This window comes from Protomyctophum parallelum (genome assembly GCF_964188405.1).
Source record: "Protomyctophum parallelum genome assembly, chromosome: 11".
Lineage (NCBI taxonomy): Eukaryota > Metazoa > Chordata > Actinopteri > Myctophiformes > Myctophidae > Protomyctophum > Protomyctophum parallelum.
Window position 1 is genome coordinate 4,951,490 of NC_139707.1, and position 15,140 is coordinate 4,966,629.

At 44.8% G+C, this 15,140-nt stretch overlaps 1 protein-coding gene across 1 annotated transcript; it reads left to right on the plus strand.

Moving 5' to 3' along the window:
* The first annotated feature begins 5,032 nt into the window (after window positions 1-5,032).
* On the plus strand, window positions 5,033-8,289 carry LOC310867431 (leucine-rich repeat-containing protein 41-like). Its single transcript, XM_083777520.1, has 6 exons — window positions 5,033-5,112; window positions 5,233-5,397; window positions 5,899-6,000; window positions 7,329-7,457; window positions 7,680-7,752; window positions 8,033-8,289. Exons 1-6 carry the CDS (start codon window positions 5,061-5,063, stop codon window positions 8,253-8,255), a joined length of 744 nt encoding a protein of 247 aa, XP_083633646.1. The 5' UTR covers window positions 5,033-5,060; the 3' UTR covers window positions 8,256-8,289.
* Window positions 8,290-15,140: the final 6,851 nt, after the last annotated feature.

Here is a 15,140-nt window from a genome sequence, read left to right on the forward strand (position 1 = left end):
GTCCCACCTGGTTGCTGTTGCTTGGTTGGACAAAAATCGTCTCCATCCACTGACTGACCTTGCTGTATAGTGACTGGACCAATCAGAAGGCTGCCTGACATTGGGTTCATGCCATGGTGGATTGATTGTCTCTTTTGTCATGTCAATTGAGACATTTAGATCATGTGAGATCATGTGTCTGCTTTGACACCATCCGGTTTGGATTGAGCCTACCCAAACCACTGGCTTCATGGATTGGCCGAGCTGTGTGTCACATGTGTCTCCTTGACTTTAGGTATATCAACCTACTCGGCATGGATTGCAATACTGCAAGATATCTGTGGACGTCGTCATGTAAGTATTCTGCTGTTTAGCCAACACATTATATCACAAATAGTAGTCTTATGGTAGTCCTAACGCTGTAAGAAAGGTTAAACAATGGCACATCTTTGGCATTTTTCCTAGACCACCCATTATCCATGTTTTGACCTATATTTTGTCAAAAAAGTGCACATAAAAAAGACAGATAAAACATCTAATTTATTTTTTGGGTCTTCAGATAGAACTTTGGGAACCACTGCTATAAGATATGCTCATTTTAACGTGTGAATGGTGTGTTCCAGGCCATGGACTTCCACACAGAGGAGGAATGTAAAAAGGAAGCCATGGACAAACTGTTTTGCTTGGTTTTCTACGGTTACAGGAACCAAGGCGTCACCAAACACCTCCCAAAAGTCAACGTCAATTCCCTTCTCCTGGTGATAGCCAAATACCTCACACGATTCCATGTCAAGCCCTCCAGGTTTGCAAATATTAGACTTTTACTACACTACAATGATATGAAAATGATATAAAAAGTTACTTTGTAGATTTAGGTTTTATTATTACAAAACATGCATTACCCACTTCAACGCTATATACATTTCAGCCAATTGAAAATAAGCGATCTACAGCTTGTTGATCTGCTATTTTCAAAAGATTTTAATACAATGTTTACATTTTAAAAGTTGTGCATAATGAGTAGTTTCTACTTTTGATACTTTAAGTAAATAATGTGAGTAGTTTTTCATGGTTCCGTTTACTGAAGTCCTCCTCCCACTGCTCCAGGTACCTGCTGAGTCTGGGTGCTGAGCAGAATACCCTGCTGGACAGATTGGAGAGGACAGTGCAGTGTGTGGTGGTCAAGCAGCATTTAGTGGCCACCAGGGGGCAGTGTGACTGCATTCTATACGTCTTGCATCGACTGCTGGACCATGGCAAAGCCACACAACTCGTCATACATAATCAGGTCAGTAGGACTGTAGGACACATAGACATAGAAAGGTAGACGTGGGGAAGCTGTATCTCCAGGGAAGACTTAAGCTTCCTTCTGTGACGCACGCAGAAGCTTGCCAAGCTTCCCAATGCGTAACAGAAGAGGGGACGTTCGGTAGGCCAATCCGAGGAAATGTAAACATTTGTTTTCTCATGGCAATAAAGCTCCTTTGAATTGAATTGATGGGTCCCTCTGTGATTGGCCAGTAGTGGCAGCGTGCCTTTCGCACTTCTTCCTTCCCGTGCATTACAGGTCGCTCTAATGAACTGCAGCGGCCAATGAGGCATCTAGGTTTTTCTATGCTGTCACAGGCATAGAGTATATATATCTATAGAGAAGACACCCGAGTTCTCCTCCCATCCACTTGCATTAAGTTGCTCAAAAGCGCATGAGGCGGATTCACTCCTCCTTCCTGGTAGGAACAGAGTGCATTCTGGGACGGTTTGCAATGGTGAGTGGCCCCAAACACATGAACGCGCTGCCGTTGAACGCGCACGAGCGTCGTCCGTCGTGAACGTGTACAATGATAGTCAACGGACAGCGCGTTCATGTGTTTGGGGCCAGGCTGCAATACCTTCATTCGGCCACTATGTCCATTTCGCCTCAAGATTTCCTCTGGGTGCCTTCTCTATTAATATTAAGGCTGTCAAAAATAACGCGTTAATGGCATTAATCAATTGCGTTAATTAATTGCGTTAAAATATTTAACGCAATTAACGCATGTTAGTGTTCCCCCTAACATGCGCCCGTGCGCGCGGCTCAGGAACGTCCAGAGCATAACAAATCTGTCACTGTGTAGCACACAGTCATGATTGAACAACACCAGAGAGATAGCTTGTGTATTGTAGTTTGGTTGCAAAGTGGTTTGATTCTGTAACTCTGTTGTGTTACTTTGTCTGCCTAGCAAAGCCCCATTAGGCTACACTGCACACACACACACACACACACACACACACACACACACTACTAGTGTTAGCTATCAGCGCGCTGCAAGAATCACTCGGGTCCGTCGCAACTTGTGGACATTTTGAAAATGCCATTAATGTTTGTCCGGCTGGTTTCGTTTTGTCCTACGCGATTACGTGAATCAGCATGGCTGCGCCTGCAGTAGGCTATTACCAAAACAAACACATGGTACTTTTGTGTCGCTCATGGAAAGCAACTGGAAACGACCATGGATATATTAAAGACAGTTCTCCTGTGCTGCTGTGCACCGCGGAGATAATGCGCAACTCCAGGTACGAACCAAAACACTGACTGAAGCTGATTCACGACTAACTATCTCCAGACTAGTCCTGCAGTCCCGCAATGAAGGAGAGACAATCTCGCCTCTCACTACAGTCCACTACAATGTCATTCTAGCCTTAAAACCTACATTTATATGTTATTCAATAATTACTTTAGCGCAAAATATAGGCTTTTCTAAACCAAGCCCTGTTTCCAAAAATGCTTATGTGCCATTATTGTATTTTGTGAATTTCAATTAACTATAGTCTACAGTTTAACCCATTGCTTCTCAGCTATTTTAATTTCAAGGACCCCCAAATTAAATTGATAGAAAGTAGCCTAGGCCATTTTATTATGATTTTCATCTCTGGACTGGGACTCCAGTCTCCATTCATCCATCCATCCATCTTCAACCGCTTATCCCTAGTCGGGTCGCGGGGGCAACAGCTCCACCAGAGTGTTCCAGATTTCCCTCTCCAGAGCAACATTAGTGACTTCCTCCTGGGGGACCGCAGTCTACATGGCCAAAAGCCAGTGTTGATTTAACTCAAAGTGTAGGCTAGGCCTACAAATGCTCACATCACATCATGTCTATACTAAATGCATTAGAAAACAAAAATCATTCAAAAACAAATGTATATCCGCTTTCTGTCATTTATATTTCCATTTCCACAACAATAAACAGGAAAACATGGCATATTTTGGACATAGTTCGAATGGTGATTAATCATGATTAAATTAATTTTGAAGCTGTGATTAATCTGATTAAAATTTTTAATCATTTGACAGCCCTAATTAATATATATACTCTAAGGTCACAGGCCCTATGCACATAAGCAGCCATATTGGAAAGAACTTGGGCCGCTTCCTTGGTGTTACAAATTATTCATTATATTATAATGAATAATCAATGTAATCATTGTATAATCATTGTAAAATACTCAATAGAATAATCAATGTAAACATTGTATAATCATTGTAAAATAATCAATAATCCATGTATTCATTCATGTATCAATCAGGATGCGGAGGTTGTGTCCTGGATGCTTCAGGACAGAGCGTCCAGCTGCCACGTGATGTGTAATTGGCGGACAGGCATCAACGCACCTGCTGCAGGTGATCTTGTAGATCTGCTGCTTCTTAATATGCATCTATCCTGTATTAAAATTGCCTGGTGATGGGTGGACGCCACACGTGTGTAACATCCGGACTTGCAAGGTGCGCCGTTGCTCCAATCCTTACCAAACGTGACACACAGACACTGTTCAGAGAGACTGCCATGAGAATAGTCACACCGGGGGCCACACCACTCTTGGCACAAACACTATTCATGGGGCTGCTATGTAGCCAGACGCGAATCTGCCGGTGCAAAATAGCCCTCGACGGATTGTGATATTTGTATGACCAAGCCAGGCTATCTGCTATGATACTAGTCACAGCACAGCTTTGTTACATCAGTGTTTATCCTGCAAATAATATGGTGACCATACAAAACATACACAACACAAACCACACTGCCTTCTGTATGATTCACTTATTTATTACAACATGATATACTTGTACAGTAGAGCAAACACACATGTACAAAAGTATCTTTTACTTTGCTTTTTTTGTTAGTTTTTTGTCTTTTCTCTCCATTTCTCCATTACATTTTTTCACTGTTTTGTAAAAGGGTAATAATAATAATAATAAACTTAATACGCTATGGCTTTAGCCTATACCTTTTTTGTCCAAAACTATGTTAACACAAAATTGACTGAAATTAACTAAACTAAACCATTTCTATGATTAGCACAATATAGGACTAGATTTTCATCATTTATGAAATTGACTGGCTTGATTATTAAATGTTGTACCCTTTCAGGTGAGTGTGGCCCGCGCCCCCAGGAGCCTGACGAGGAGGCAGCCCACGTCGCGCCACGTAAACGTCCCAAATTGGAACCCGAGGAGGAGGTTTGGGCAACGACTCCGATGCCACCGGTGTGTCCCCGGGGACACATCCATTCACTGCAGCTCAGGGAGTGTGCCCAGGATGTCGTCAGCATTCTGACTCCACTGCTGCCAACATGGCTGAGCCTTCAGTCTCTGTCCCTGCACACTCACAGTAAGTAGATTTCTTTTTTTTTTTACTAGTTTTAGACTACTACTTTTAGACTGGTTTAAAACCAATTGCAATTTGTAGTCATTTATTGTCAAATAAATTCCACTGCAGTATTGCCATTGCCACTTGTAAGTGACTTTGGGATAGCTTATTTGAGCTATAGCTTAATTATGCCGATCACGTCATTTTCAAATGATGGGAATCGGATATTGGTTTAGTTACTTGGTGGTTAACTATACAAATGTGCGTGTGTGTTAAGCGGTGTGCAGAGGCGCTGTGCTGGCCACCTTGCTGAGGAGTCTCCAACAGCTGTGTGCGACGAGCGGCAGCAGTCTAACTGAGCTGAGCATGCTGGGAGTTCTGCCACACCCCTCCTACATGAAGACCCTGCTGGAAGTGTGCCCCGCCCTCACCTCCCTATGGGTGGAGTTTCACCCCATGCCGGAGAACCCCACGCTACATCCAACCACCAGGGCCTTGTCTGACGCAGGTGTGTAAAAACAACCAAAGACCACATTTGATATTGTTGCAGTCGAGGATAAACATTGTGTGTGTGCGTGTGTGTGCGTGTGTGCGTGTGTGTGTGTGTGCGCGCGTGTGCACGCTACAGAACTCTCTCTGTCTCACCTGTCGGTGAAAGTAGCTCAGGTGGAGATGGACGTAGGTCATGTGACATGTCTGTTGAAGAGATGTCCACAGCTCGTATCACTGCATCTCTCAGGACTCAGGATGCCCAGTGGCTCTTCAAACACACTGCTCTTACGCTGCATCACAGGTACTGTAACCTGGCCATCAACACCAACAGTATATATACACTAGACATCAGGCTAGACCAGGGGTCTTTTTTCCCATTAGCTGAGAGAGAGATGAAGCAGGGACTCCATGGTATCGTGTTGCAGATTAAACCTTTTCAATAGATTCCATAGATCACTTCATAGACTTGTTTGACAGCACTATCAACAATGTTCATTTAATGTTTTCTTTTGTTTGCTTGTTTACACATCGTCTTTTGTATTAATATGTTGGATTCATGTTAATGCTCTGAACTTGGTCCGCTGTTTTTTTCTCCTCTATACACAAACACACACAGTCACACACACACACACACACACACACACACACACACACACACTCATCACCAAACTTTTAACTTTCCAAATGGGAGAAGTCACTGTGTCTTATTGGCTTTCTTGGCTGTATTCCGTTTCTTTATGTGGTAAACTCAAGGGACGAGGCCTGTGCTGTCAGTAATACAGTGTGATCATTATTTGTTCAGAGTCAAGCGGACACTTGAAGAAGCTCCACTTGGAGGATGTGAACATGGCTGATTGTCTACCTGATGTACTCCATGTACTGACTACATGTACTATGTTACAAGGTAAGACAGTGTGTTTTTCACTTTTACAGTGTATCCCTGGACATAATGGGGCATAACCTTTTTAACCCATTCTGACCTGAGATCAGATTCATACGAGGTTTCCGCCGGACAAACACTGGGTCTGATGAACCCATTCTGACCTGAGATCAGATTCTAAAAATGTCAGTCGCTCTCCGATTTTTCAAAAATAGCAGACCTACAAGCTCGTATCGCGCCACTCGGTGGCGCGATATGAGCTTGTAGATCTGCTATTTTTAAATAGCTAAAGCATAACATGATGCTGACACCAAAATGGGTGCCCGGTCAGAATGGGTTAAATCCATGTTTGTGTATTTTTATGCCAAAAGTCAAATTTTAATAACTTTAACTTTAATTTAACTTCCTGACAAACACAAACATAGTGATATGTATCGTCGGTTGCTACTAGTTGTATCTGTGATTGGTTGAACCACCGTTTTCATTTAGCAAATTAGTTGGCCAGCTAGAAAACACAATTTCAGTTGATTGCTGTCTGACAAAGAAAGTGGCCAGTGTTCCAATATATATTTATAGCTGTTTAACAGTAAATAACAATGCAATGGCATCCCTGGCGATTTATTTATTTTCTTTATTATTATTATTATTATTTTTTTTTTTCTGTCCCCTAAAGTGGGCTAATAATAATTCTAAAAGTCCAGTTTAATGTAAAGTATCTTAACCCATTCTGAACGGGCACCCATTTTGGTGTTGGCATCATGTTATGCTTTAGCTATTTAAAAATAGCAGATCTACAAGCTCATATCGCGCCACCGAGTGGCGCGATACGAGCTTGTAGGTCTGCTATTTTTGAAAAATCGAAGAGCGACTGACATTTTTAGAATCTGATCTCAGGTCAGAATGGGTTCATCAGACCAGTGTGTGTCCGGCGGAAACCTTGTATGAATCTGATCTCAGGTCAGAATGGGTTAAATGGTATCCGTGAGATGTTTTGTAAATTATGTAAGAAACAGAATATTACACCAACATTAATTTTAACATTAAAGTTAAACAATTTTTTAATATACATATATTAAAGTAGCTATAAGCAATAATATGTCGACATTTTAATGACCTTGAGCGTTTTACTCATTGCTGGCTGGACAAAAAAATTATAATAATTAAAATCTTGACATAATATTATTGCTTATGGCAGCTTTTAGACATAACAGATACATCAATTAACTTAAACTACTTTTTGGAGCGGTGTAAGGGACCTGGATATAGATAGCTATTCAGGATTTGGTTGGCCCAATAGAAGCTGAGAAACGGTGAAAGTAATTGACACGTGTGTTGTGTGTGCCTCTTTTCAGAGTTGTCGCTGAGGGACTGTCGTCTGCTGGAGCGGTGCAGTGACAAGGAGCGTGCTTTGAGACAGCTGGTGGACTGTGTGAAGAGAGCCTCATCACTGCGCTCACTCAGCCTGGCACAAAACCGCCTCGGTAAGCCACCGTCTTCTGTTAGGCCAGTGGTTCGCTACCTTTTCAGGCCCCCAAAACAATCATATTTGAACTGGGGGCAACTACTGTGTATCTTGATTACGTCTGTACAGTGATTATAACTCAGGAAAGTGTCTGTAATACATTTCTATTTTGATTTAAGAACAAAACTATAAACGAAGCCATTCAACGGAAATCAATAAAAATCAATGCTTGTGTCTACAGCGAAGAATGTCTCCACATTGGCAGAATTGTATGCTGGAACGTCACAAAGCACTATCACAACGCTGGACATCAGGCAAGTGTTCACAATTGAATTATTTAATATGCAACTTGTAGTGAGAATGTCTATATTATAAACAGTATCAGTTGCAATGTGAGTTTGTAAATCATCTATTTTTGTATGCCACCATTGTAGCAAAGTAAAATCAGACTAATATTGATTTAGATATTTTGTTGTTTTTGCCTGCCTGATTGCCCTAGCATGGCATATACAGTACATACATTCTGTTGTTTTGTGTACTTATTTTGTATTCTTATATTTTCTTGTTTTTTGTTGTTTTGCCCATGGAGAACAGCTCTAACTTCATCCAGGCTGCTGACCTGTTGGAGTTTGCACAGCGTCTACAGCAGAATCCCCCAGTAGCGCACAGAGTGACCCTGGACCTGCGGAGAAACCCCTGGGACCGGGACCAGCACACCACCAGCTCTGCTCTGAGTGCTCTGCGTGCAGTCTGTGACTTTATACTGGATGACTGGAGATCCACTGACACCATGGCCGACCACATCAGTGTCATGTGACTTTATGATGTACCGGTATCTACAGATCCACTGACACCATGGCAGACCACAGCAGTGTCATGTGACTTTATGATGTATCTACAGATCCACTGACACCATGGCCGACCACAGCAGTGTCATGTGACTTTATGATGTATCTACAGATCCACTGACACCATGGCAGACCACAGCAGTGTCATGTGACTTTATGATGTACCTACAGATCCACTGACGCCATGGCAGACCACAGCAGTGTCATGTGACTTTATGATGGATCTACAGATCCACTGACACCATGGCCGACCACAGCAGTGTCATGTGACTTTATGATGTACCGGTATCTACAGATCCACTGACACCATGGCAGACCACATCAGTGTCATGTGACTTTATGATGTACCGGTATCTACAGATCCACTGACACCATGGCCGACCACAGCAGTGTCATGTGACTTTATGATGTATCTACAGATCCACTGACACCATGGCAGACCACAGCAGTGTCATGTGACTTTATGATGTACCGGTATCTACAGATCCACTGACACCATGGCAGACCACAGCAGTGTCATGTGACTTTATGATGTACCGGTATCTACAGATCCACTGACACCATGGCCGACCACAGCAGTGTCATGTGACTTTATGATGTATCTACAGATCCACTGACACCATGGCAGACCACAGCAGTGTCATGTGACTTTATGATGTACCTACAGATCCACTGACACCATGGCAGACCACAGCAGTGTCATGTGACTTTATGATGCCTATCTACAGATCCACTGACACCATGGCAGACCACAGCAGTGTCATGTGACTTTATGATGTACCTACAGATCCACTGACACCATGGCAGACCACAGCAGTGTCATGTGACTTTATGATGTATCTACAGATCCACTGACACCATGGCAGACCACAGCAGTGTCATGTGACTTTATGATGTATCTACAGATCCACTGACACCATGGCAGACCACAGCAGTGTCATGTGACTTTATGATGTATCTACAGATCCACTGACACCATGGCAGACCACAGCAGTGTCATGTGACTTTATGATGTATCTACAGATCCACTGACACCATGGCAGACCACAGCAGTGTCATGTGACTTTATGATGTACCTACAGATCCACTGACACCATGGCAGACCACAGCAGTGTCATGTGACTTTATGATGTACCTACAGATCCACTGACACCATGGCAGACCACAGCAGTGTCATGTGACTTTATGATGTATCTACAGATCCACTGACACCATGGCAGACCACAGCAGTGTCATGTGACTTTATGATGTATCTACAGATCCACTGACACCATGGCAGACCACAGCAGTGTCATGTGACTTTATGATGTATCTACAGATCCACTGACACCATGGCAGACCACAGCAGTGTCATGTGACTTTATGATGTATCTACAGATCCACTGACACCATGGCAGACCACAGCAGTGTCATGTGACTTTATGATGTACCTACAGATCCACTGACACCATGGCAGACCACATCAGTGTCATGTGACTTTATGATGTATCTACAGATCCACTGACACCATGGCAGACCACAGCAGTGTCATGTGACTTTATGATGTACCTACAGATCCACTGACACCATGGCCGACCACAGCAGTGTCATGTGACTTTATGATGTACCTACAGATCCACTGACACCATGGCCGACCACAGCAGTGTCATGTGACTTTATGATGTACCTACAGATCCACTGACACCATGGCAGACCACAGCAGTGTCATGTGACTTTATGATGTACCGGTATCTACAGATCCACTGACGCCATGTCAGACCACATCAGTGTCATGTGACTTTATGATGTACCGGTATCTACAGATCCACTGACACCATGGCAGACCACAGCAGTGTCATGTGACTTTATGATGTACTGGTATCTACAGATCCACTGACACCATGGCAGACCACAGCAGTGTCATGTGACTTTATGATGTACCGGTATCTACAGATCCACTGACACCATGGCCGACCACATCAGTGTCATGTGACTTTATGATGTACCGGTATCTACAGATCCACTGACACCATGGCAGACCACAGCAGTGTCATGTGACTTTATGATGTACCGGTATCTACAGATCCACTGACACCATGGCAGACCACAGCAGTGTCATGTGACTTTATGATGTACCGGTATCTACAGATCCACTGACACCATGGCAGACCACAGCAGTGTCATGTGACTTTATGATGTACCTACAGATCCACTGACACCATGGCAGACCACAGCAGTGTCATGTGACTTTATGATGTCTCTACAGATCCACTGACACCATGGCCGACCACAGCAGTAACATGTCTGTGACATTGTGTTGACCAAACTTTGTGTCGTGATCCATTTTTGGCTCGTGGACGATTTTGTATGGGCCACGGGTATTTTGTTGTACACTTATTTGTCCACAACTTCCCACAATTGTTTATTTTATTTTCAAGATTTCCAGAAATAAAACCAAGGAAAAAAATAAACCTTTTTCCACACCTTAATTGTGTGTGTGTGTGACAGACAAGACTGAGCTTCTCTTCTTCCCAGCTAAGTCCTGCCCTATGCAGGAGCTAACTATTTCCGTAGACAACGCCCTGGTAACGTCTGTCCCAACAGGCAGGAATCTTGGTGTTGTCCTGGACAGTCCGCTCTCGTTCAAAACTCACATCACAGCTGTCACTCGATCCTGTAGGTTCACACTCTATAACATACGCCGAATTAGACCGTTCCTCACCCAGGAATCAGCCCAGCTCCTAATCCAGACAACAGTCTTGTCAAAACTCGACTATTGTAACTCCCTCCTTACTGGCCTACCAGCATGTGCACTTAAGCCTCTCCAGCTGATCCAAAATGCCGCAGCTCGCTTGGTCTTCAACCAGCCAAAATTCTCACATGTCTCCCTCCACTGGCTCACGGTCGCTGCCCGCACAGAATACAAAACTCTGATGCTGGCATTCAAAGCAACCAAAGGTATGGCTCCCCCATATCTTGCAAGTATGATCGAACCCTACAAACCCTCCCGCGCACTCAGATCAGCCAACGCAGGGAAGCTGGAAGTACCCTCACTAAAAACGCCGGGACAACGCTCCACACGTCCCAAACTCTTCTCCCTTCTGGCTCCAAAACTGTGGAATGCACTTCCCATTGCAGTCAGAACTGCAGCATCACTCCCAATCTTCCGCCGTAGTCTGAAAACCCACCTTTTCAGACTCCATCATGGCCCATAGCACTTACCCCACCCCCTTAGATAGCATTTCTGTAGACATAAGGCTCATACATAGTCTGGATTTACGGTGGTGGGGTGACCACCGAACTACAACATGACGTCACGAGCCGCGGTGAAGAGCAAACCACCGCCACCGCTCCAGCCCTTCTCTCTGTTTTTACTCACCACCGCTCAACGTTATTTCAGCTCCGGTGGTCAGCTCACCACCGGAGCGGTGGTCACCTTACCACCGAAAATCCAGACTATGAATAGGCCTTTAGATAGCATTTGATACAGACTTATAGCATATTATGTAGACAGCACTATAATTGCATTGTATGTAGTCATAGCACGTCATATAGTACATATGTATAGCATAGTAGTATAGATGTATAGTTTATGTATGTATAGCTTCATTATATAGATATTCCACTGTTACTTTCTTAGCTTACGCATGTTTCTTGATAAATGTTTTTATGTGATGTATTCCCATGCTTTTTTGTTCTTGCTTAATGTAAGTCGCTCTGGATTAAGAGCGTCTGCTAAATGCCTAAATTGTAAATTGTAAATTGTGTGTGTGTGTGTGTGTGTGTGTGTGTGTGTGTGTGTGTGTGTGTGTGTGTGTGTGTGTGTGTGTGTGTGTGTGTGTGTGTGTGTGTGTGTGTGTGTGTGTGTGTGTGTGTGTGTGTGTGTGTGTGTGTGTGTGTGTGTGTGTGTGTGTGTGTGTGTGTGTGTGTGTGTGTGTGTGTGTGTTTTACTAATTTACCCATCCTATAACTATAACAGAAGTGAGCAGCCATTTGCTCTGGGAGCCAGAGCTTGGGTGGGTTTATTAGGGGTTATGAGTCTTGCTCAGGGACAAACATCAACACATTGCTGGACTGGCCTGGAATCAAACCTGTGACAACCAGGCCAGGGCCTCCGGATGCCCAGGAATTTAAAGTTTTAGTTGTTAACGTTAGTTCAACTTAGAGCTGTAATGCTCCATCATCCGTCTGCTCCAATCAGATCTGCGTTACCTTGTCCGCACCCCTTTATAAACGGTCCTCACTTCCCTTCGCTCATCTGTGCTTCCGTTCAGGTAGCACACAGACACGTTCGAGAGCTCACAGCTCACCTTCTTCATTCGTCATTTCCATCCAAGTTCAAGAGTCAACAAACTCCTCCACGGCCGCAGCTTTCATCCCAGGACACACCGTCGGGTGTTTCGCCAGCGTCCAGGCCCTGCATGCCTCCATCAGATACAGTATCATTCTAATTGCTCGTCACTGCTATTTATCCACCTGAATGGTTCAACCTTCAAAACAAACGTAACTGCTAACAGCCTAATTTCGATTCCGTTCCGATGCTGCCTCCGCACTAGCCACTTTTTACCCTGCTTGCTTGCTGCTGCTCAGTGCTTTGTATGTCGTTGCGTTGCCGTTACAAGGCTGCTTATGCTGTATAGTGTATACTGCTGCTAATGCCTCATGCCACCAGTCTCGCACTGCTTCAGGGTGGCGTTCTCGGGCGATCATGCATTAACGTTGCTTTCACGGCAGTAAGCTACTGGTCATCCTGTGAACGTAGCATAGATCAGGCTGCAGGTCTAAAATCATACACGGCGTTTTAGTTCGTCCACAGTGTAGAGTGGCGACACGCTTTGTCTAGTTCCAAACTTTTTGTTCCTTGGCGGAACTTTCCCCCGAGATAGAACGAGCACTTCCGCATTCCATTGTTGCACGAGAGTCAACACTAGTGTAGGCTCGAGGATCGTTTGCTTTTGCCTGAAGGCTGGCGTGCCTTGATGACGCAGTGTTGTGATGCGCCAGTGTTGGCTGTGATGAGCTGTTGGATGGAATAATAATAAACGGAGCGACCGGTGGCGTTCCAATGATAAACTCCTCGTCATCTATCCTTATAAAGAGAGTCTAAAGCCTGCATTTTCTTCTAGCTGCGGCCGCGCTACACTAGCGTCACCACTATCGTATCTTAGACTCCTAGACTACTCTGAGCATGTCCGGTGCCGTCAGGTTGCCACGTCCGCTCTTATAAGCGTCTCAGGCTTGTTTTATTTAATCACTTACCAGGTGGACGCCGTTGTTTAAACCCACGGTTCATTCGAAGCACCCTCAGTGTTACATGTTGGTAAATTATCTGACGCTGTCGGATCGTTTTCATAATGATTCAAGTTAGTTTTCGTGACTTGTTTTTGCGGACCTGGCGCTTGTCTCCTCCAACATGGCAACTCGGTGCCCCATTCATTCATGCCCTGGCAATCTACTAGTGCTCCAGATTCTTTCTTCAATCATGTGGATCGTGATGAGATGTTGAGCGTAATCGTAGGAAAAGAAAAAGAGAGAAGAGAGAAAGGGAGAAAGAGAAAAAAGAGGAGGAGGAAAGAAACAAAGTAAAAAGAGGAGAAGAAGAGAGAAAAGAGAGGCGTGTGTCAGTGTGAACACGTTCAAATAGCTGATCTACAAGCCGTGAGCTTTACAGGTCGGAGCTCCCACTATCAGCTCAATAAGTCACATTTTGCGTGGTTTATTCCCGGGTTTTCATTCCATGTCTAACCCCCTGATCGACGTTAGACCCTCAAGAACGCTCCATTATTACATTGTCAATGAAGGGAAAATGCTTGCCATATTGTCCCTCTTTACGCCACTCTGTTCCTATCATTCACGGCATTTAATGTTCATGCCGGCACCGCTCGTTCACTTGACCTTTCACCACTAGTTAACTTGAGCACGCGTCAGTCACGCTAACTCGACGCAGGTATAGTGCAAACACACAATGGCTTGTCTTCAGGGCGGCGCTGTGTTCATCTGGTATTCCTCTCCTTTCACAGCAAATCTCAAATCTGCTGCCGCGTTTGCACATTGTCGTACCTCGCCCAGCAGATATGGGAGTTTTTCGCCACGGGTCACGTTCTCAATCTCCAGTTGTAATCCGTGGGAAGTACGTGTCTCTGATGTCTCGGTTCAACACATGGTTAGAAAGCGTAGCTCGCTTTCCACTTCATTCACGCGCAGTGGGCGCATAGTCTGTCTTCTCTCAGGATTCAGGTCCGCCTATGTCGACCTTCTCGATGGCGAGACCGGTGCTCACCGAGCCGTACCTAATTAAGATTTTCTCTGTTACTCACCCGTCAACTGCATTGTTTCTCCCGTCAATTAAGTCTTAATATTCTACTCTCACTCCAACTGCCACGTCGGTCCGACCATACTAACTCCATGCTTGTGCCCCTCCTGTCCAGCTACCTGCTCGGCGATCATCAGGGAAACGAGCACTGTTCACGCATGCCTGGAAGGCCAGGTTCCCGGCTAGGCCTCAACACGGACCCCCACCGAGCTGAACTCGTCAGCCATCCAACGCAGCCTAATCCCATCAGCAGCCACGCACTGCAGCAGCCAAACCCAGCCGGCAGCCACGCACCGCGACAGCTAAACTCAGTCGGCAGCCATGCACTGCAACAGCTAAACTCAGTCGGCAGCCACGCACTGCAACAGCTAAACTCTCTGGCAGCCATGCACTGCACCAGCTAAGCTCGACAGCCACGCACCGCAACGTCTCAACTGCGCCGTAATGTCTAAACTCATAGGTAACCACCCACTCAACGTCTCAAACCACTCACCTCAACCCATTTCCGGGCGGGAACCCCTATCGGTATCTTACCCCCTCAGGCCGGGAACCCATACAGTAC